The sequence below is a fragment of the Paralichthys olivaceus genome, chromosome 1 (genome assembly GCF_024713975.1).
Source record: "Paralichthys olivaceus isolate ysfri-2021 chromosome 1, ASM2471397v2, whole genome shotgun sequence".
NCBI lineage: Eukaryota > Metazoa > Chordata > Actinopteri > Pleuronectiformes > Paralichthyidae > Paralichthys > Paralichthys olivaceus.
In genome coordinates this window covers 1,713,438-1,734,323 of record NC_091093.1, presented here as the reverse complement: position 1 = coordinate 1,734,323, position 20,886 = coordinate 1,713,438, and the positions used below count along the sequence as shown (strand labels likewise).

The following is a 20,886-nucleotide window of genomic DNA, read 5'->3' as shown; positions in this document are numbered from 1 at the left end:
TTCTCCATTTCTTTTGGGAGGTGGGGCATTCTGCTCCTAGGTGTCTTGTCTTTTGCCATGATGCTTGTCAACAATAACACATAACAGCTATCTGTGAATCCTTTACCCTGACTGTGACCTGACAAATATCCAACTGAAGACCACCCTGAAGGACATACTAGTGTAGTGCTTTATTTATTTTTTTAATTGCAGAAATGTTTGAAGGTGTTTTTTTTTTATTGGCTTTTGTGATTCCGTGTACTCGATTTACAAAATACCCAAGACATTTTTTACATTTCCACTATAAAATGATATCTCTGTGAGGGATTAAAAAATGGTTTCAAAACACATATCCTCTACTTCTTTTAAAAAAGCTTACTTATGGTCTAATGTTTCCAATTCACAATGTGGCAGAATGCACAACATTGAATTCAGAATTCACATTCAGTTCAAATGCACTAATACTGCAGGCTTGTCAACTAAAACTAATAAAATTAATTTTCAGATATTATACTTTACATATCCAATCAACACATTACATCGATCCATTTATGATCTATACCTCTCACCCTTTAAGGGTGGCTGGAGCCAATCCTAGTTGACATCGGGTAAGAGGCCTGCACTGTAAGCCAGGTGAAGTCATTCACACACATACAGAATTCATAAAGTGCATACAGCCCAAGGCCATTTAAGGACAAGTATTTCTGTAGTATTTAGACTGGACCCTAGCAGGAATTATCAAACTATCTTTACACTTACACAAAGTAGTTGCTGGTAGTCGTAGATAGCACAGATGTTGTATGTTTCCTCGACTTTTTTTTTTTTTTTGCTGCCTACAGTATAGTTGTATTAACACAATTAAACCATGTAGTAGCAATCATGTAGTGATTCATGTAACCAGATTTGAATCTACACCACAATTTGTTTCTGACTCATTCCCCAAAAAACAGATATCGTTCTGTCTCAAATTATAAATTGGCTTAATGGGACCCATATAGATAAGGATTTAAATAACTTGATGAAGTGTATTAATACACACATTGTTCAATAATAATCAGTGCAATTAAACAGTCATATGATGTTTTTTTAGTTGTTTATTTTTTTCCACCATTGATTATTTTAATCATCATCATGAGGTTGTATGCTGTGGGAGGTGCAGAGGTTGACTAGGTTAGGCGTGCTCTGGATGCAAAGCTGCTGAACCTCTTTGGAGACTATAGAAGAAGAGGGGTGGGTTTGCAGCTTAATGGCCCATGCACTCCTTTATATTGTGCTCTAAGACTCTTTCAGGAGACCACTTCACCAGCCACTGTATCTCCTCACTGCAGGGTCATTATTATGGTAGAATTTCGTGTTTCGTGCCATGTGTTGAACACTGGTGGGGAAGCAGGAATAGGTAAAAAGCAATAGATTTATTTACACAAAGCAGGATGAATGGAAAACAATGAATGAATGGGCTTTTATGTCATAGTCTCTGGTTTTTATGACATTTTTGCTCCATAATGGCTGCCTGCCAGGGCCTAAATAAGCAGAGGCAAAGTAAATGGCAGCTTGTGGTGCTTATAGATATATATATATATATATATGGAAAATATTGATTAGGACATCAATTAGGCAGGTAAAAAAAAAATCCAGAGATACAATAACTGGTCTTCAGGTTGGTTGAAGCATTTCACCGCTATGGTGAATGATGCTCTGATTTGCACTTTGACGTGACATCACTTTCACGTTATTTTACCTTCACGTTATCGGTGTGATTGTGTATTTCAAGTTCTGCCAGTGAGTGACCTCTGTCTGTAAACGCTAGATGGCAGTACCGTTATTTTCAGACGGAACATAGGCGCTGTGGGTTACTCGGCCGCAAGAAGAACGAGAAGAGCTTCCTGTCTCCCCTGGCTCTCCAAAGATGGCGGACATGTGTGGCCAAGTATTGCTGGGATCAGGGCTCACCGTCCTCTCCCAGCCTCTGATGTACATCAAAGTCCTGATCCAGGTACGGGGCGGGGGGGATATTCGTGCTAACATTCCAGGAGCTACTTTAGTAACTGTTTGCTTTCCTTTGCAAATCCCAAATAACTCAACTAGCCAGCAGGCTTTAGAGGAGAGTATCAAAGTCCATCGAATGTAACGCAGTTTAATGTAAGCTTGCTTATCATTAAAAGCACGTACAATGTAGAGCATGGCTTAAGACCGTTAACGAATCACCATCACAGACTGTTAAAGTCAGCATCTTTGTAAAACACAGCAGCACAAGTTCTGATACAAATTCTAACTACATTATCGCTGCGGCTCTTGTCCTAATGACCTTCTGTTTCCAAAACACTCTGTAGTACGCGGAAGCGACGCGCGTGAACCCATTGTTGCGGTTCACACTGAAATACGGTGCTGCGTCTTTTAATGTGTGTATGCACAGTGTCGGGCGACACTCAAGTCGTCCTGAGACACAGTCACACAAACGGTTTCATCGTTTCCGGCGAGTCGAGGCGTAATAGTCGCGGGAGGTGGAAGCTAGTTAGCTGACAGTTTAGCAGCTTCGTCTTGCTGTCTGACCTCACAGCCTCAGTGTGGCTGCTGCCGCGTTTGAAGACATTATGCAGTGGTTTGTACTGTCCGGTCACAGTGAAAGGTCAGGGTTAGCTAACGTCCCTTCGTTAGCTGTTGTGTGTATGTACAGTTGTCTTGTTAGTCCGCAGTTTGCCTTCTGTCTCTTTGCATCTTAGATAACACAATTGATTGCAATGCAGGATTAAGGGCTCTCTTTACAAGCCTGGTATTTGGGGTCCTGTGGCTCACTAAACTAGCTAACACTAGCATCTTAAAGCAAACGCATGGAATTATCAGCAATTTACAAAGTGAAACAGTGAGGGGGAAGTGGAGAGTCCCGGGGTGTGGCGATATGATGAAGGTTCATTCAGAGAGCAGCTACGCTGATCTCTACATCGGTACATGTTGTCTTTCACTTGTTAATATGGTTTGTGTTGGCAGGTAGGACATGAGCCGCTCCCTCCCACCATGGGCAGGAACTTGTTTGGCAGACAAGTCTACCAGCTCCCTGGACTGTTTGCTTATGGTGAGTCTGCCTCTCAAGGCCAAGTCCTTTCCACAATTGAAATCAGTATTTGTATTGATTACAGTGCTTCTAAGAAGGCAGTAGTAGATGTGTTTAATGCCCTTCAGTGTTATTGAATTGGTATGTAATCTTGTGCTACATTAGCCATTACTTTAAATGTACCAATTGGGTTGTGAGTTTTGAAAATGTTAGAGATGTGAACTAGTTAACTTGTAAAATTCTTATCATATTTATGAAATGTTGGGTTACTTTGTGCAGCACTGAGAACCCTCATACATTCTTGCCCATGTAAGAATTTTTTCTGTTGGAATGTTACTGTATTTTCCGGATATCAGTAGGAATATGAAGCTCCTATAAGTACATATTTGTACAGTAATGACAGATGTTCAGGGAAATCTCTTGACTTGTAAATTCCCTAAACTGTGCCCCATTGAGTTTTATCCCAAACATAGTTTTGTGTACATTTGGTGTTACACCCTGACTTGTCCAGGGATGTGTGCAAGTTTGCCATGTGCCACAACCCTGTAGCTGCTGTCTGTTGTTTTTAAGCTATGTCTTGATCGGGTGGAAGAGCCAAGTGGTTGATTTTACCTACATTGTCTGTACAATAAATAAATTGTTAATTTGTAATGACAAGAAATGCTTTTACCTGCAGGTCAGTTCAGTTGCAGTCTCACACATGTAAATATGATTACATGACTAGAAATGATACACTGAGAAATCTTTAAATAAACACAGGCATTTTATTAAGTTTTATTGCTGAGTAGATTTGGTCTTTTGTCTAATGATGAACAAGCTATTGTAGACATGTGAGGCATACAAAAAGTAAAGTGAAATAGTTATTGTGTGATGAGGTCAGTCTGACTGAAATATTCAACTGTCATCAGAGGGTTTAGCTTTTATTTCTCCATATTGCTCTAAGTTGCATTGACGAATAATAATCAAAGTATTAACACTGTCTGGAATTCTCTCAGTCAAATAATCTGTGATGAAATGAAGCTGTGATAGTTATTGTGTATTACTTTTTTGTGATTAAACTATCCCTCTGTTTATTAGAGGTTTGTTTTCAAATAAGAATGGACTCATGGAAGGTCTAGAACATTAAAACCACTTCACTGATCAAATATTTCCTGCTCTTTAAGAGTCTGTTGTGCCTTTCAGGATCCCTTTAGAAGAATGAGTCTGATTAGCCAGTAGTTGGGCTGTTGACAGGTTTTGATCTGTGTCCTCGAACTTAACCTGCTCTTGAGAAAGTTTGCAGTACAATGTTATTTACCGTGAGAATTTACCCAGATAAGTGGTAAACCTGTAGTTACTTCGATAACCACAGATCCTGCTTTGTACTACAGGCCTCTGATCATCCAACGATAATGCACATGTAGGAATGTCACCATATGAAATTTTGGTGCCACGATTATTGTCAGAGGAAATGTCATGGCTTCAGGATATTCTACGATATAATATTGATACTATAGAAGGAAAACTAACAACAATAACAATAATAGATAGCTAATAAGATAGCTAATAATATAGCTTGTGAACTAAAAAACTTTATATTATCATCAACTTTATCCAGTTAGTTTTTATAATGTCACGTTTGGCTTTTCAAAAGTAATTTATGTAAGCTATTTTATTTAGTTGCCTTATTGTGGAAGATTGTTCAATACATTTGTGTTTCCTGTCATTAGCTGTGTATCTGTGTGGGAGTTTTATTTTGAAGGGTCAGCAACGGTTATGGGAGTGAAAAATTAACCAACTTTGAAAAACTGAAGACAGAGAGAGGGGGTTTGTGTCAGCTGCTCCTGACACACACACACAGACACACACAGACACACACACACACACACACACACCGCTGGTCAGAAACTGAAAGTAAACCATGATTTCCCCTCTGATGGAGTTCTTTGTCCAGCGTTGGTGGAAATAAAGCTTTTAAGTCAGTTCCCTCTTCTCAACTATCGTTTCAGTGACTCGCACACACAATTTCAGCCCTGTCAGTATATTATCATACTGTACTATAATGTCAGTGGAGCTGAAAGGAAGATATAAAAAAAAATTAAGATTACAGAGCCAATTGGAATATGGTTGTAAGAAATGTAACTGACAGGATTTACTGGGATGATCAAGTAAAATTAGTGGTCTGGGCAAACAAACTCTGAAGTAATGTTTTTTTTCTAGTATCTGTTGGATACGCTCAGCATTGCAGTTAAAGTGTGTTGAACCACAAATATAACTTGTGTGCCAGTCCAAAAAAATCTCATGACTTGTATTTGACCACTGTGTGTTGTATATCTCTGTTACAGTGAGTGCAGATCATGGCTCACAGTTTTCATCGAACTAAAATGTCATCACATTGTTTTCTAACTACCTTTTCTTACAGCCTTCCATCTTATTTTCTGAATCTTTTAGCAAAACACATAATCAAAATTGATGGGAAAGCGGGGCTCTTCAAAGGACTGGGTCCAAGGCTCTGTGCAGGCACCATTGGCACTGTTGTGCACAGCCAAGTTGTGCAGGTAGGTCTGACTACATTGAGTTCTCCATAAACATATGTTATTACTCCCACAGCTTGTTCCTCAGATTAGCACAGGGACTCAGTGATGCATAGTGCAACTGGTATTGTCCTGAAATCATTTTCTTAAACTTTTTAAGACTCTTGGGTCAGTCATTCAGGTCTGTACTGTTGTCTAGGTGTATGTCACACATGCACTTAGCTTGTGGAGAGGACTCATTTGACTATATCACTGTTTCCCCACATCGCTTTAGACCAGGGCCAGTGGTTTCTGACCCACTGAACTGTCCGATTTGCATTCATCTCAATAATGAGGGATTCATGCACTATAACCCAACATGAATGAGTAACATGAACTCAACTGAATGCTGACAGTCTGACGTCCTGCAGTCACATGAACTGAAAGTTTTACTCTTCTGTTAGGCCACACGTGAGTAGGAATGGCCGCTAACACCTGCTATTAACAGGCCTCAGGTATAAATTATTTAAAATAGTATTGATAAGTTAATACTTATGCTCTCACTATTTGAAGAAGAAGATATCCTATCTATGATTACTATATTTTTAAGTTTTCTCTCTCCATAAAATTGTAATTTATGTATTTTTTAATAGGAAGTAAAGATTATTGTATTGCTCACATATTTCTTGAGGGCTACATTTATATTAATGCTAATGTTTATATTAATAGTGATTGGTGTAGATAATGTTTTCCCATTATTGACTTAAGGCTCATTGAGCAAGTGTATTGCAAATTTTTTTAACTGTGGAAAAAAAAAAGGTCTCTGCGCTAGAGGCGCTAAGTGTCTTAATTACACTTTGGCGTGTTCGGATGTAACCTGCAATAAACCAAGAGTGCCATTTCCCATTCCATTTTAAAAGTAACGTTTGTGCACATCTTGGTTGCACCTTGATTGCAGCCTTAGTTGTCTTCAGTTGGATTATTACCTTTTTGTTTACATGCAGTTGCAACACATCATGTTCACTCACTCACTCACTCACTCACTCACTCACTCACTCACACACACACACACACACACACACACACACACACACACACACACACACACACACACACCCTACACTACTGATGGCTCTCACTCCACTTGTTTGGCTTGATAAATATACTTTAGTTGGTGTGTCTGTCTTATTGTGCTGGCCTTACGAGCCAGGTTGTGACACCACATTGTGCTTTGGCTGGAATATGTTTAAAATAAGAGAAGTTCTTTTCTAGGATTGCGTGTCTGTTAAATTATTGAATGTCACTCAATACAGACTGTGAGTTTGTGGAGAAAATGTCCAATTGCATATATAGTATTGTGGAGAAAAACCAGACGATGAATGACACTTTTCAGCCTTTTCCATTTTTCCGGGGACGATATTGGTTTAAACCACATTTTCTGACCCTATTATCGGAATAATATATAGAGTTTGTCGGTGAACAACTGCTTTATGTAGTCTACATTGAAAAATAATATTTAAATTGTTGATGGTCATTTGCACACTCATTTTACTTGATCAACTTGCTGATTAATCGATTAATGCTTTCAGCTGTAATAAGATTGTCAATGTTCTCAAGAATGGCATTGATAGGCCTTTAATGATTTATTACTGTAGGCAAATTCAGTGTAATTAAACATGCAGGATGCATATCATTGGTGTGAATAGCTTACACGTCTATCTATCTAAATGTAACTCACCAAGTGCTTATTTCCCAAGTTTTTAAAATGTGAACTGCTTATGTCTTACAGAAATGTCAGGAACAAGGCACACCACAGGTAAGAGTTTTTTTTTCTTATACATCATTTGAACATTTGAACAGAAGCAAAAATGGGTATATATTGATGCTGTACATTTGTCAGTGTGTGCTCCTAACACCATATACTGTTTATATTAGGGGGCTTGTATATCTGATCTTCTGTATTGTAAAGATTCTGCATTTGAATCTAAAGACCTCTCCACATAGCATATTTAAAAGTGTCTTTTGGCCACCTTGCTGAATAGATCAATCCACACTGACTCTGAGAAATGTGTTGGACATTCATCACCATGAGCCCCCTGACCTTTTTATACACACTACAGTAGTGTAGGTGCACCTACAATATTTCACTGCACCTTTTGGCATCGTAATAATACACCTATTATACCTTTTTTTGACAGTTCACATATACATTTGTGATATCTTAACTGGGGCTGTGTATCTGCACTGATTTCCCAAAACGATTTGATTCCGATTCACAAGGTCTTGATTCGATTTATGATTCAATATCAATTCAGTTAAGTATATTTCATTGTACAATACCAGTCCTGCTTGGATATGAAAGAGATTCTCAGAGAACTAAAGCTGTAAACTGTGCAAGTAAACCTCTAACTTTGTACATAATTAGATTGTCATGACAATTTTCATGTGTAGTTTTTCTTTCTGAAAAAGACAAAATGGGCAACACTTAAAAGATAGATAATTATAAGGTCTGTCTCTACCCAGGTGCTGGGTGGCCAGCAGAAGGCGGTGGAGGGCTCCCTTCAGCATGTTGTTAATGAGGTAAGATCCTTGTATAGAAGCGCAAGAAATGCACCAAAGACCAAGATTTAACTATTTGACCTGAGTCCTCTGTCAGGAGGATACCAACAGTTTGATGCTGCCTCTACCATGCTCTCCTGTGTGGGTGTTTTAGGGTCAGGGAAATTGGTCAGTTTTGCAGAAAAGCAGAACAGAGCAAAGTATTGAATTACCCTTTATTAAAACCTGGTCCACAGTGCACAGGACCTCCGTCTCGGCTAAAGGTTCACCTTCCTACTGGACAGTGACCCCAGAACAGGGACAACTATGAATGTATCTGAGTGGCCCCAAAAACAGGGGTCACCAATACCTCTTTTACACCTAAATTAACAGGCGTACTCAGATATTTTGAAATACAGGTAAACAAACTAAAAAAGGCGATTGTCTTCTTTCCCAGGTGCTTAATGTCTCGAATGCGCCAAGGCACACTCTCACCTAGTTGTCTTGCCAAATAATCATGTTCACCTGGGTGTCACCTTTCCATCACTGCCAATTGACTGGAGTCAATAAAAACCTGTGTCGGCTGCAGAGTAATTTGACCTGAGAGTGGATGCTCATTGAATCTAGGGCTGCACAATATATTGAAAATCATAGCGATATCAACATGTGCGATATACCTATTTCAAAAGATTTCTTGAACTGTGATAAAGGGTGTTCAATGTGCCATCCATTCATGCTCTGCATGTCAATATATTTGGCCAAGCAGATGGAGGCCTGTTGTACTAAGTAATAAGTTAAAGATATTTAAATCATCATCCGAAGAGAATAGAAAGAGAACAGAGAACTTTGAGGCGGCTCTGCCAAATCTTGCTTCATTCAGGTGTTTGAATGCATTTTAACTTAACTGTATTTGTTGGTTTCTATATGGTGTATAGTCATATCTACTAGAAATATGCATATTCACACAACGGTGAATAAGATATAAACCACAGGCTAGAAAACCTGGATGTAAATAATGCACCAATTATAGTGTTTACCTTTGTATGTAAAATAGCTTTCCAAAAACTACATAGCCTTTCATTATTATGAGTAAATTATTATAGTTATTTTCTGATATATTTTACAATAAATTGTCCCATTTTATTTTTAAGTGTTAATGACAAATGCATTTTGTCTCCACAGACAACTAAAGAAATGATAGCTCGTTCCTGTGCCACGATTGTCACACATCCCTTTCATGGTATGTCATGAATATGTGCAACAGCTCAAACAGATGCTTTTACCTGATTCACTTCAACAGTGTTCATTAGATGTCTTGGGTTGTATGAAAGCTATGATGTGGTTTCAGTTGCGAGACATTTAGGTGTTTTCTTTCTTTATGTAAGCATATCTGTGTGAGTAGATACTTCTTATGTCAAGTATGTTTTCCTTGACTTGTGTTACAGTGATTACTTTGCGGTGTATGGTCCAGTTTATTGGGAGAGAAACAAAATACAGGTAATGTTTTAACATCGTAGACAAATGTCACAATGAGAGGAACAATTAAAATTGTTAAAGACTTAAAAGATCTTTTCATCTCTCCAACTGTTCCCAGTGGTGTGTTTGACTCCATCATCACAGTCTACAGAGAAGAAGGCATACTAGGCTTCTTTGCGTAAGTTTGACATCCGTATTTAACTTTCTCTTCCTTGATGGTGAACCTAAAGATGAGTCCAATGAGGCTCAGTACAAAAGCTCTGTATGTCCCATCAACATGGTTGTTATATTCCAGTAACATTAAAGGGATAGTTCACCCACAAATGAACATTCAATCATTATCTACTCACCACTATGCCAATATGCCGTGTTACAGCAGAATCCAATACAATTGAAGAAATGAGTGACCAAAGCTTCAGAAGTAATAAAACAGACATTCAAATTGAACTCGAAAGGAGGTCATTTACAGTGTTTTAAGCCTAAAAGTCCACCAGAAGGGGCTATGCTAGCAAATTTTAGCATTTCCGTCAGTCCTTGAATGCACCTCGCCGGAAGGTATCAGCAGACATTTTGGCATAAAACACATTGAAAATTACCCTGTTTCAAGTCGAATTTTGTCAATGAATCATTGTCGTAAGAAGAGAATAGAAAGGAAAGAGAATTTCAAAATAGAGATTTGAATGAACAAGGTGGCTCCGTTAAATCTCGAGAGAGAGCCATCAGGCTCTCCAAGTACCACTGTTGTGACCTACATTAAAACACAGTAGAGTAGACCTAACCTATTCAGCTACAGACAGTTCAGGCAAGATGAAAGTTTATTTCTAATAATAAAATTATTTATTGTTGAATGTGCTCTGTCAAATCTCGCTCCGCCTCCTCCAACTAAATTCTACTCTAGAAACATGTAATGATCAAGTTTGTCCCAAGTCAAATTCAACACAGAGTGAAATATTTCATGCATTTATTTCTTTTAATTTAGGTTTTCATTCAGATGCGCCTGTATATGCACCTTTTCACTGTAGTAGTTTGTATGAAATGTGATAAGTAAAGTGCAGGATGATTGTACGAGCAATTAAAAATCTATTATGTGCTTAAGAAAAAAAACCTTTGTACATAAGAACATTGTAAATAAACAACTTAGTATTTTCTGGTTATTTAAATTATATTGCGATAGATATCGATATATAATTTTTTTGTCCATATCGCCCACCCTACCCTGTATTAACATCCGTCCTGAGTGATCCAATCACAAATGATCCATCCTAAGTACTCATCTAAGTGCACCCAAGTGCGTCCTGATTCGATCACTCAAACCACATTCGCAGGTGCTCTGGGATGGATGTGGCCACATTCTTTTTGCTATGTGAACATGGGGAGAATGCATGTGGACCACAGTCAAAGCACTGCCGACTCACTGATGTCCTCTGACCTGCTACAGTTTCACAAGAAATACAAAGTATTGTTAGTATTTTTAGTATTTCTCAGTGCCCATAGGTTGTTAATTGCCATTGCCAAAATATCAACACTGACCAATGCATCATAATTTTTCTCTCGCCAACACACAGAGCACACAAATTCAGACACGTCTGTAAACTCAGAATGGCTAAAACAACATAATTTGGTCTTTGTGAACAAACATTCCATGCATTATTATTTGCATATTGAGTGGGGAAATGACATTAGAACACAAATTATCACATTCATTACACATTTTAATGCAGGATGTGAACACACAAGATAGATGGGGTGAATATAAATGAACCTGGCAGGTCTCATTACATTGGCTAATTAAATTGTAACCTATACTTTGTCTGATGTGATCTTTTATTCAGTATGTAAGATTTTTTGATCAGATATTATGTTGTTTGGTTTTTTTACCTCAGTGGTTTGATTCCTCGCCTCCTCGGTGATGTGCTGTCCCTGTGGATTTGTAACCTACTGGCACACCTCATCAATACATACGCCATCGATGACTCGGTATGCTGCTTCTTGTATATCACACTTCATTCAGGGGGTCTGTATTCTGTAGGGGTTAGGGTTCAAGGAGTTAATTGCCCTGAGATTAAACTGTCAGGCACTACTTGGAGTAACAGGGCTGTCGTGCAGGGTCAATGCACAGAAACACTTGTCACCAGCTTCTGAAATTCTGATAGATCCCGTCTGTTAGTACTCAAACTGTGGTTTATTTTGCAGATTCTAGGCTTGCAGCTGGAATAGTATATCCCAATGTCAACACAGTGACCATCAACCCACTTCTGACTAATGCAAGAGATAAAACAAATTAGCCTTCTGTGCTGGAGGATACCATGCAGATTTGTCTTCAGAAAAATGCAATGTTAATGTGGATTTAAACACTTTGCAAGACAAAGGTGTTAAATATTGTGAAGTATTGTGGTGCTAGATCAAATGAACAAATGACATTCTCCAGTTGAACTTCCATTACTATCAATAAGATCAATAAAGTTGATTAACCTAATAGTTTTGTAAATGATAAATGGTCTCTATATTTAGAGCACTTTTCCAGTCTTAACTACTCAAAGCGCTTTACAGTATAAGTGGAATTCACACACACATTTAGGGCTATAACAATTAATAGTTTGCAAATATTACATAATTGGTTATTTCATTCTGAGATATATATACACACACACACACACACACACACACACACACACACACAGGATATATATATAAGTCCTCATTCCAGGCATGAATGCAGAATTAACACTGAATCTGTTCCTCTGATCAGATGAGTCACACAGGTGAAATAAAGAACTGCTCCCAGGCTGTAACAGGGGTGAGTCTGACACACCGGCATGATCTTAGTCCATCTGTTTGAAGCTTGTTTGGTCATGTTCCTCTTCTGCTCTCTCTTTCAGTTCTTTGCCAGTATGCTCACATACCCTTTTGTCCTGGTGTCAAACCTCATGGCTGTCAATAACTGCGGGTGAGTTCATGTATTTTTGTAAATCCTCACAAGTGTCAGATCAAACAGAGTAAGGCCCGATCCCATTTCACCCCTTCTCCCTACACCTTATTTTCGAGGGTTATCTTGCCCCTTGAAACAGAGTCACAAGGGGAGTGGTTGAAATCTTCCCCACGAATTGGGACAGCCTCTCAAGAAGCCATTACATCATCAGTAGTCTTCTACGAAAACGTGACACATCATCAGTAGTCGTCGATGTAAACAGACGAGACAAAGTTTTGGCAGGAATGTCATTGTAATAACATTGTTGACATCTTAAATATACAAATGTCATTGACAAACCTATAACATCTATGCTAATGCAGGTGAATCAATGGTTTTTGACATTCATCCAATGGAAATTGAAACGCTTTTGGATGCTCTGCATAATTTCATGTATGAATCAAAAGCACACAGGCAGTGGTCTGTAGGCAACCCTGCCAAGATTCTTTGTTATTAAAGGAGCAGTTAAGTTTAGTAACATTGCTGCTATACGCTGGTTAAATTAGGTGCATCTTGTATGTCAAAGGGGGGGGGGTGCAACATGAAACAAATTGCTAGCATGCTAACGATTCTTTTTAAGGTTGTGAAAAAAATGGCCATAATGCAAGGTATTAGAATTATTATTGTAATTTTTAAATCCTTATTAATGGAGAAAATACTACATTTGCTGGTCTCTCTCCCAGCTTGCTGATGATATCCAACGCTTGACTCTCCCCCTCCATCGCCACAAGACTCTGGACACACTACACTACACTCCACAAAATGGGGGGGGAGGGCTAAGGGTCAGGGAGAAGGGGTGAAATTAGATTGGGCCTTATATTTCCACTGTTCTTCAGGCTCGCTGGAGGTCTGCCTCCCTATGCATCAATATATCCCACCTGGGTGGACTGCTGGAGACATCTAAGCAGAGAGGTAACTGCATCATACACCAAACAGCTGGACAGATGTTCCAGATGTAGCCTTAAAGCCTTTAGTCACTTGTAGCCATCACATGGAGCACTGAGTGTTATCATCTTCAGTGCTTTTCACATTGTACATGGTTTTTAGTTTACAATTTTATTGTTCCAAAGTGTAAATTAAAGCTCATCCAATTAGACAAACTCTAAGAAGATAGAAGTTGTTAATTTAGCTTCTGTAATGATATTTTTGGCACTTCTGTTTTTATGCAATACAATATAACCACAGGTGGTCCAGGAAATTCCAACTGAATAGTATTTCCCTTATGTACATACCAGATCTTGTATTTGATAGAGCTTTCACACCTCATCTGTTTGGTGTGCTATGAAAGATGATGTCATTATTTGTATGAATATTTATAGAGATATGGCGTCGTCAGTTGTAGTCCTGAGTACTTTGAACTCTGTGATATCAGAGAAGGATAATGCACACATCAGGTTCAGTCCTACTGTCAGTTACCACAATCTGATTCCCTAAAATCAGAATAGATAAGAAGGTCCATGTTGACCCTCACCTCTTGCTTAATGCTCTTCAATGTTTTTAAAAGCTGACCTTAGCCATGACCACCTGAACTGCACCAAAGGTGTGACAGTAACCAAAGCTTATAGCCATTGGAAGTGAGTCAACATTTTTGAACATAAAACTCTCTTCAAGTCAGTTGTGAGATTCACCCAAGAAAGGAAGGGTTTCTGGACTGGGGTTTCTGGACATCATTCACCTCTAAACACTTGTTTCCTCTCTTCATTCCAGGGCAACATGAGCAGAGGAAACAGTTTATTTTTCCGGAAACTTCCGGCAGGAAAAATGTACGCGATTGAGCAGAAGAGATTTTTTTGAAGCCTCAAGAGAACTAAGCTGAACATAGCTGTGATAATGAAACAGAAAAAAATCAACAATGCCTGAACTCGGGTTGGACAGTCGGCACGTCATTTTTTGTATGCACTTGTTTACTCTGAGGTTTTTTTCCTAAAACTTGCCACCATGTGATAAAAGAAAAAAAATATTAGTTTCCAGTTTACCTCCAGCAGGTTGTTTTATTAATAGAAATGTATTAACTGATTGAAACAGCAGGCTCATGATACAGTGAGATGGAACAGGATCTATTTTGAAACCCACATGTACAAAAACTGATGGGAGGATAACTTATGGTGGCAAACAACCTGTCTGCATACTGTTATGACAGACCAATGTGCTAGTAACCCCCATGTTTTTAATATCTATTGTGATCTATCAATAAGGACTCCCCTTTCCCATGTGATGGGTTTTGTTTGTTGAAAAAAAGCACTTCAGTCTGCATGTGGTAATGTCTAAAAATTCACACAATGATCAAGTGGGACCTCTTGTCATGTGGTATTGTCTTCTTGTGTTAGTTATTCTAAAGCTCATTGCTGGATGGGCTTGTTATGCTTATAAAAAGGAGGTAAAAAACTCTGAGATCGAGGTTTTTCCAGGAGCATGTGTTCTTGTACAGAGGCATGGAGAAGAGCCTATATTGACCAAACTCTCTGACACTGAACACTCAAGTGCTGGTTTCAACTCATCCTGACAGACCCAAATAAAAACAGCTTTTTTGACCTTGCTTCTCTTGTAAGGGTGGTTTGATGTAGATTTTGGAAGACTATAAAAACCAGGGTACAATGTGGAGAGCTGCATGGGTACAGATGTTCAATGAGCTGAAGGACTGGGGAGGTTCTGTTTCTTCCTGTCAGCAGAGCCAACCGTGAGTGTCTCAATAAAACCTGTATCCAAATACACGCTCACTTTTATTCACACATCACACTTTACTTACACACTGTTGGATGATTTTTTTTTTTTAGATATGCTGACATTAAGAAACTCATTGTTACACCAGCCTCATCCTTTAATCATGGTATGTTGATTTTCTAGATTTGATGACCAGTCAGAGCGGTTCACAATTCAGTTTTGACATACACACATCTGAGACAGTCAGGTGCAATTTGGGGTACTGCATCTTGCCAAAGGAAAGGGGGAGGATGGGATTGAACTGGGGTCATTTCTACTTTTCACTGTTCCCCCCAGGAATTAAAACCTTCTGACTGCGTCATTATAGAACTATAGTAGCATGAGAGCGCTTTACAATTGAGCTTTTTGCCTGTAGTTTTATATTAAAATAACTGTCATGTTGTGATATTGTCTTAGTTGAGTGGCATCAATTAACATTGGAGAAGCTGTTGCCCTATTCCAAATAAAGAACATTAATAGTTCAAACTGTCCATTTAGGAAGCACATAATGAATCAATTTCAACTGCTTGGTGCAAATGAAAGTGGCAACAGGTGCAATGGAGAAGCAAAATCAACTTAACCCCTAAAAAGGGAATGGTTTTGCATGTGCTGGCCACAGACAGCTGCTCTCTCCTTATTTTTCCTGACTGATTCTTCTCTAGTTTTGTGTTCTGCTAGTGTCCTTGTCACTACTGGTAGCTTGAGGCAGGACCTGCAGCCCAATCAAGTTGCACAGGTGGTCCAGCTCCTCCAGGAAGGCACATCCATATCAGCGGACGCAAGGTTTGCTGTCTCCCAGTACAATCTCAGGAGCAGGAAGCAGATACCAGGAGACCAGCAGTTACACAATGAGAGCTGGACAGGTCTGTGGAAGGGCATCAACCCAGCAGCAGGACCAGTATCTGCTCCTGTGTGTGAGGAGGAACAGCAGCAGCACTGCCAGAGCTCTACAAAATGACCTCCAGCAGGCTACAGGTGTGCATGTTTCTGACCAAACTGGCTGAATCTAGCCCTCAATGGGTTGATGATTTTGGTTTCCATTGACCGTTGTTACATCATAATGTTCTCGGCAAATTATAGAATGAACATCTGTAGAGATTTTCAACTTGTATTATTTGTTCAAGATCTGGTGTTTGATTTAAGTGTTCCCTTAATTTTTTTGAGCAGTGTACATTTAAAAAGCACATTTTAAATTGAATTTATGGAAAAATAATTTATATTCATTACATGATGCATTGACTCTGCACATACCTGCTAGTACAATAGGCAACTACCAAGTAAATGAAATGTTAATAATGAAAAAAAATCAGTGAGCACCTGCTGGAGGCTCTCCTCTCAGAATGATGGGTTATACATAAACCATCAGTGTTTGGTTAAACCTGTCACTTCCATCAACATAAGTTTCATGAGGACAAATGAGTAGAGACTCATGTTTATACGCTATGTGTTCTTGGCTGAGCTTCCAGAGTCTTCTGCATGCTTGTGTCCACTGTGTTGATCGTTGATATGTTGAGTCATGTCCTTGCGGTTGGATGATATGTGACCACACTGCACACACGTGTAGCATCCTTTAGTGTGCTCCCAAAGGATTCGTCTGTTGCACACCATACCTAAAATAAGAAAGGACACATTTATGTCTGAACAAAGGAATCATTTCAAATTCAAGATATTCTTTCATCATGACCTATGAAGATAGCTTGCAATCATAAAAAAATGCTGGACTCAACACTAATTAATCTGCAGACAGCTGCAGGTAACAACCTCTAATAATCTCCTGAAATTATCCGAAGGGGCTGTATTTGAGAACGCAGGTCAGTCGCTGATGACATTCTCAGGAATGTTTTTCTTGTTTGCCTCAGATTATAAAGGTTACTACAAGGAGTTTTTAACTGGTTATGAAAAAGTTGCATTTTAATATTCCTGCCTCTTTATGACCAACAACACCAATTGAGACAATCAGGGAGAAAATTGGCTTTTTCTGTAAACTTTTCTCAATGTCTGATCAGGTTGGATTACCTGCTATGTCAGATGATTATGGCAGTCAGGCTGGAAAAGCCTATGTTTATATTGCCAAGGGCATCAGGTTCAGTTTCAACTTTTTTTAATCCCCCATGGACATCCTATGTACCCCAGAGCATTACCATCCAACAAATGAAACGACACAGCCGTCTCCAAACATATATAACTATATTTTATATTATTTTTATAACATACAAAATTATAACAACTAGTCTGTCAGTGCTGAAACATGATGGCTACACAACTATTCCTGGTCTCCTATTTTCCACCCACCTCTCCTGTATGAAAAAACCCAAAATTAACATAAGTGGACTTATTGGAGCTGTGCATGGCTCCCTGGGTGTCTGCCAAGGACTTGGTGGCGCTGTGGAGTTCCGTGGTCCCCATTTACTATTTATGTTTATTTATTGCAAGTCATATCGTCATCGCAATGTTCAATTATTATCCATTACCACATGTTTTCCTAACATTGTGCAGCCCTAGTCCAAGCCACCTTTCACCTGTTACTTTTGACTGGACTCAACTGTAAAATCATTAAGTCTCGACCAAACAAGCTAGGTGAGGAGAAAGCTCACCTTGATTCTTCTTCCAGATTGCCGAGGACCCAGGAGGAGAGTGAGGGGCTGATACAGGAGCATGGTGGATGGGCTCGGGAGACCTACTCTGTGTCTGGTTCTGACCCTGGGCATCAGAGAGGTCTGAGGCTGCTGATGGGCCATCCCTTTTAGGAGATAGAGGCAGATTACAGGCTCCATTTTTGAGCAGATGAATAGGGGGGGTTTCTGGGTGAGCTGCAGAGTCTGGCTGAGGAACAGCAATGGGGAAGGAACCCTCTTGGTTTGGGATTTGAGAGGACGGTTGCAGGGTCGTAGACATTGAATCTTGCCACTGGGGTTTCTGGTCCACGGAAATGGAGGCCATGTTTGGGTTGATCACAGTAGCAGGCTGAGGGGGCGTCTGTTCTGCTGGCTTTGTTTTGCCCCGTGGTACTTTGGAGCAGGTGTGCAGGTGAGTCAGGAGGCCACGGTAGGATCGCAACTTTGTGCGACAGCTCTCACACCTTCATAAACAGAGGCAATGTTACATTATATTACACAATTTAGCTGACACTTTTATTCAAAGCAACTTACAATTTGTAACTTCAACATCTATGAGGGGCCTTTTGTATGGGGGAGGAGAACTGCTCTACCCCCTCAGCCAGAGTGATATCGTGACATCAAGGATATTTTACTAATGAGTTACTGCATCTCAGCTACAGGTAAAATAAAGACCAACTCACAAGAAGAAAATGTTGGGTTTATGATGTTGTCTCATGTGTTCCATCAGTTTCTGCATGTTGGGGAAGGAACCACTGCAGCCGACAGTGGAGCACAGCAAAATCTTTCCTAAAGAAAGGACAGTGTTCACCTAATGTCATGTGTTGCACTACATATTACAATCTCCTCTTCACACCCAGACTAAATTTATAGCCAGAAACAATCCACAATTAGGGTTGGGTAACGTTCACATATCACCCTCTCTCTTTCTCGATCACACTGACACATTCAGTTGGCAGTGCGCAGCGAGAATGATAGAGACACAGAGAGAACGTAATTTGGTCAGTACCCTTTAAAGTACAGAATTGGTTACCCAACGCTATTCACAAGGACGTTGTAGTTCTTTGACCAGACTGTCCAGTAGCCTGGGAGCCCAGCAACAGAGTAGTGCATTGGTATAACTGCTGTCCAACTACATTGCAAAAAATAAGCGATGAGGTACCCCTTCAGGTAAGTAATGATATCTCAGCAAGACTCAAATACCTAAGTTTTGGTATAAATTACCTTTGGTTAAAATGTTACCAATTTTACAATATTAACATAATCACTCACAATGCTGTTACTTTTTTATAGGGGATAACATAATGATACATATGGAGCTGGAAAAGAGCTTTGAAATGATGAGCTTACAATTTCTCTGTGACCGATATTCAAGGACATGTGTCCACTCAAAGTCAGAGTCCCCCAAAAAGGTCAAAGTTCATTTGCCCAAATTTAATTTCCCTTAAAAAAAATAACAGTACACTCATTATCTACTCAGCACGAGGGATGTCACGATAAGAAATTTTGGTGCCACAATAATTATATTCAGAAGAAATATCAGTTTCACGATTATTGATACTATAAAAGGAAAAAGACACACAACAAACAATATATAATGAATATATTGCTAATAATTTAGCTAATGAACTAAAATATGTATTATCATCAACAATATCCAGTTAGTTTTTATAGTGTAATGTTTGGCTTTTTAAAAGTAATTTATGTAAGCTATTTGATTTAGTTTTTCCTGATTGTGGAAGGTTGCTCAGTGAATTTGAAACCGAAAGTAAACCATGATTGCTCCTCTCACTGAACTCCTCCGATGGAGTTCCTTGTCCAGTGTTGGTGGAAATAAAGCCGTTACGTCAGTTCCCTCTACTCAACTAACGTTGCAGTGGCTCGCGCACACAAAACATGACTCGCGAGAGTTGTCACCTCACGTCCAACACACAAAGTACGTGACTCGCGAGAGGCAGATCACCATAGTTAGATATACTAGTTTTTACAGGTCTTGAAAATCGTGACGTTATGAAACCGCGAGATCCTATATATATATATATTGATATATATATAGATATAAAAGTACACTCGCTGGTCCCCTATGGTGTCCCCTCTATGAAAGGCTCTATTGTTTCTGTTAATCGTCCCCCACAGCAAAATGAAAGATCCTGCCCTGGACAAATACTTCATGACGCAGGAGAAATAATCCTCAGTGATAGACATATCCACGTGTTTTCACTGCGGACAACACAACAGAAGCTCTCACCAGGGAGAGACTGAGCAGGGATTCCATGGTCCTGGATGTGACTGTCCAGAGTGCCAGTGTCTGTGTACACTCTCTTGCAGCCGGGATACGGGCACGACGTCCTCTTGTTCCCTGCAACAAATGAACGGTACTTAACAAAATGCTGCACGTACGTGTATTAATAATACATCTGTAGGTTACAAAATGATAATAAATTCGCGACGGAACTCGACATTGTAGTTAGCATGCTAACCTGCTCGCTGGCGAGCTTTGTCACATCGCTTTTGTTGTTAGACACGTTAGCATGAAAGCGCGTGACGACTTTGGCGTGAATCTGTATTATCTGAGCTTTAGTACAAACCTCCACTTTCTTTTTCAGCTCCCTGCACCACTGTGCTGCCTGAAGACATCGCTGTCGTAGAGAAGGGGCTCTGCAGTAACGACGATGGAGAGGTCAGTAAGGACTACAAGCGCCAGAATACACCGCGAACACTTCTTCTTCTTCTTCTTTTTCCTTCTTCTTCTTCTTCGGATCGTCGCAAACAAATTAAAGTCACCGCCTCCTACTGTAACAACAGTGTGTAACATAATGTTTCCTAACAAATTTCTCAAATTCTACATCAGTGGAGGACAAAAACTGACTTAAGTATTAATAAATAAATACATACATACATAAATAAGGAAATAAATAAATAAATGCTGAAATAAATACTGACATTTTCAAATAAATTCAGAAATAAATGTATAAAATTTATTTCCACATTTATTCTGCATTTCTGTGTCCATATGTAAACCTCAGTCTGGAGCAGGTCAACTGAGCGATCCGGACAGAAGCAATCTAT

At 39.3% G+C, this 20,886-nt stretch overlaps 2 protein-coding genes across 2 annotated transcripts; one reads left to right on the top strand and one right to left on the bottom strand.

The window, feature by feature from the left end:
• The first annotated feature begins 1,815 nt into the window (after positions 1–1,815).
• On the top strand, positions 1,816–15,038 carry mtch2 (mitochondrial carrier homolog 2). Its single transcript, XM_020108115.2, has 13 exons — positions 1,816–1,972; positions 2,965–3,049; positions 5,459–5,565; positions 7,310–7,336; positions 8,044–8,100; positions 9,241–9,298; positions 9,504–9,555; positions 9,653–9,712; positions 11,418–11,511; positions 12,284–12,331; positions 12,414–12,481; positions 13,339–13,414; positions 14,210–15,038. Exons 1-13 carry the CDS (start codon positions 1,886–1,888, stop codon positions 14,294–14,296), a joined length of 906 nt encoding a protein of 301 aa, XP_019963674.1. The 5' UTR covers positions 1,816–1,885; the 3' UTR covers positions 14,297–15,038.
• Positions 15,039–16,395: 1,357 nt separating this feature from the next.
• On the bottom strand, positions 16,396–20,574 carry znf414 (zinc finger protein 414). Its single transcript, XM_069523289.1, has 5 exons — positions 20,406–20,574; positions 20,066–20,176; positions 18,501–18,606; positions 17,797–18,281; positions 16,396–16,812 (listed from the first exon to the last, which is right to left on the bottom strand). Exons 1-5 carry the CDS (start codon positions 20,452–20,454, stop codon positions 16,643–16,645), a joined length of 921 nt encoding a protein of 306 aa, XP_069379390.1. The 5' UTR covers positions 20,455–20,574; the 3' UTR covers positions 16,396–16,642.
• Between the last annotated feature and the right edge of the window lie 312 nt (positions 20,575–20,886).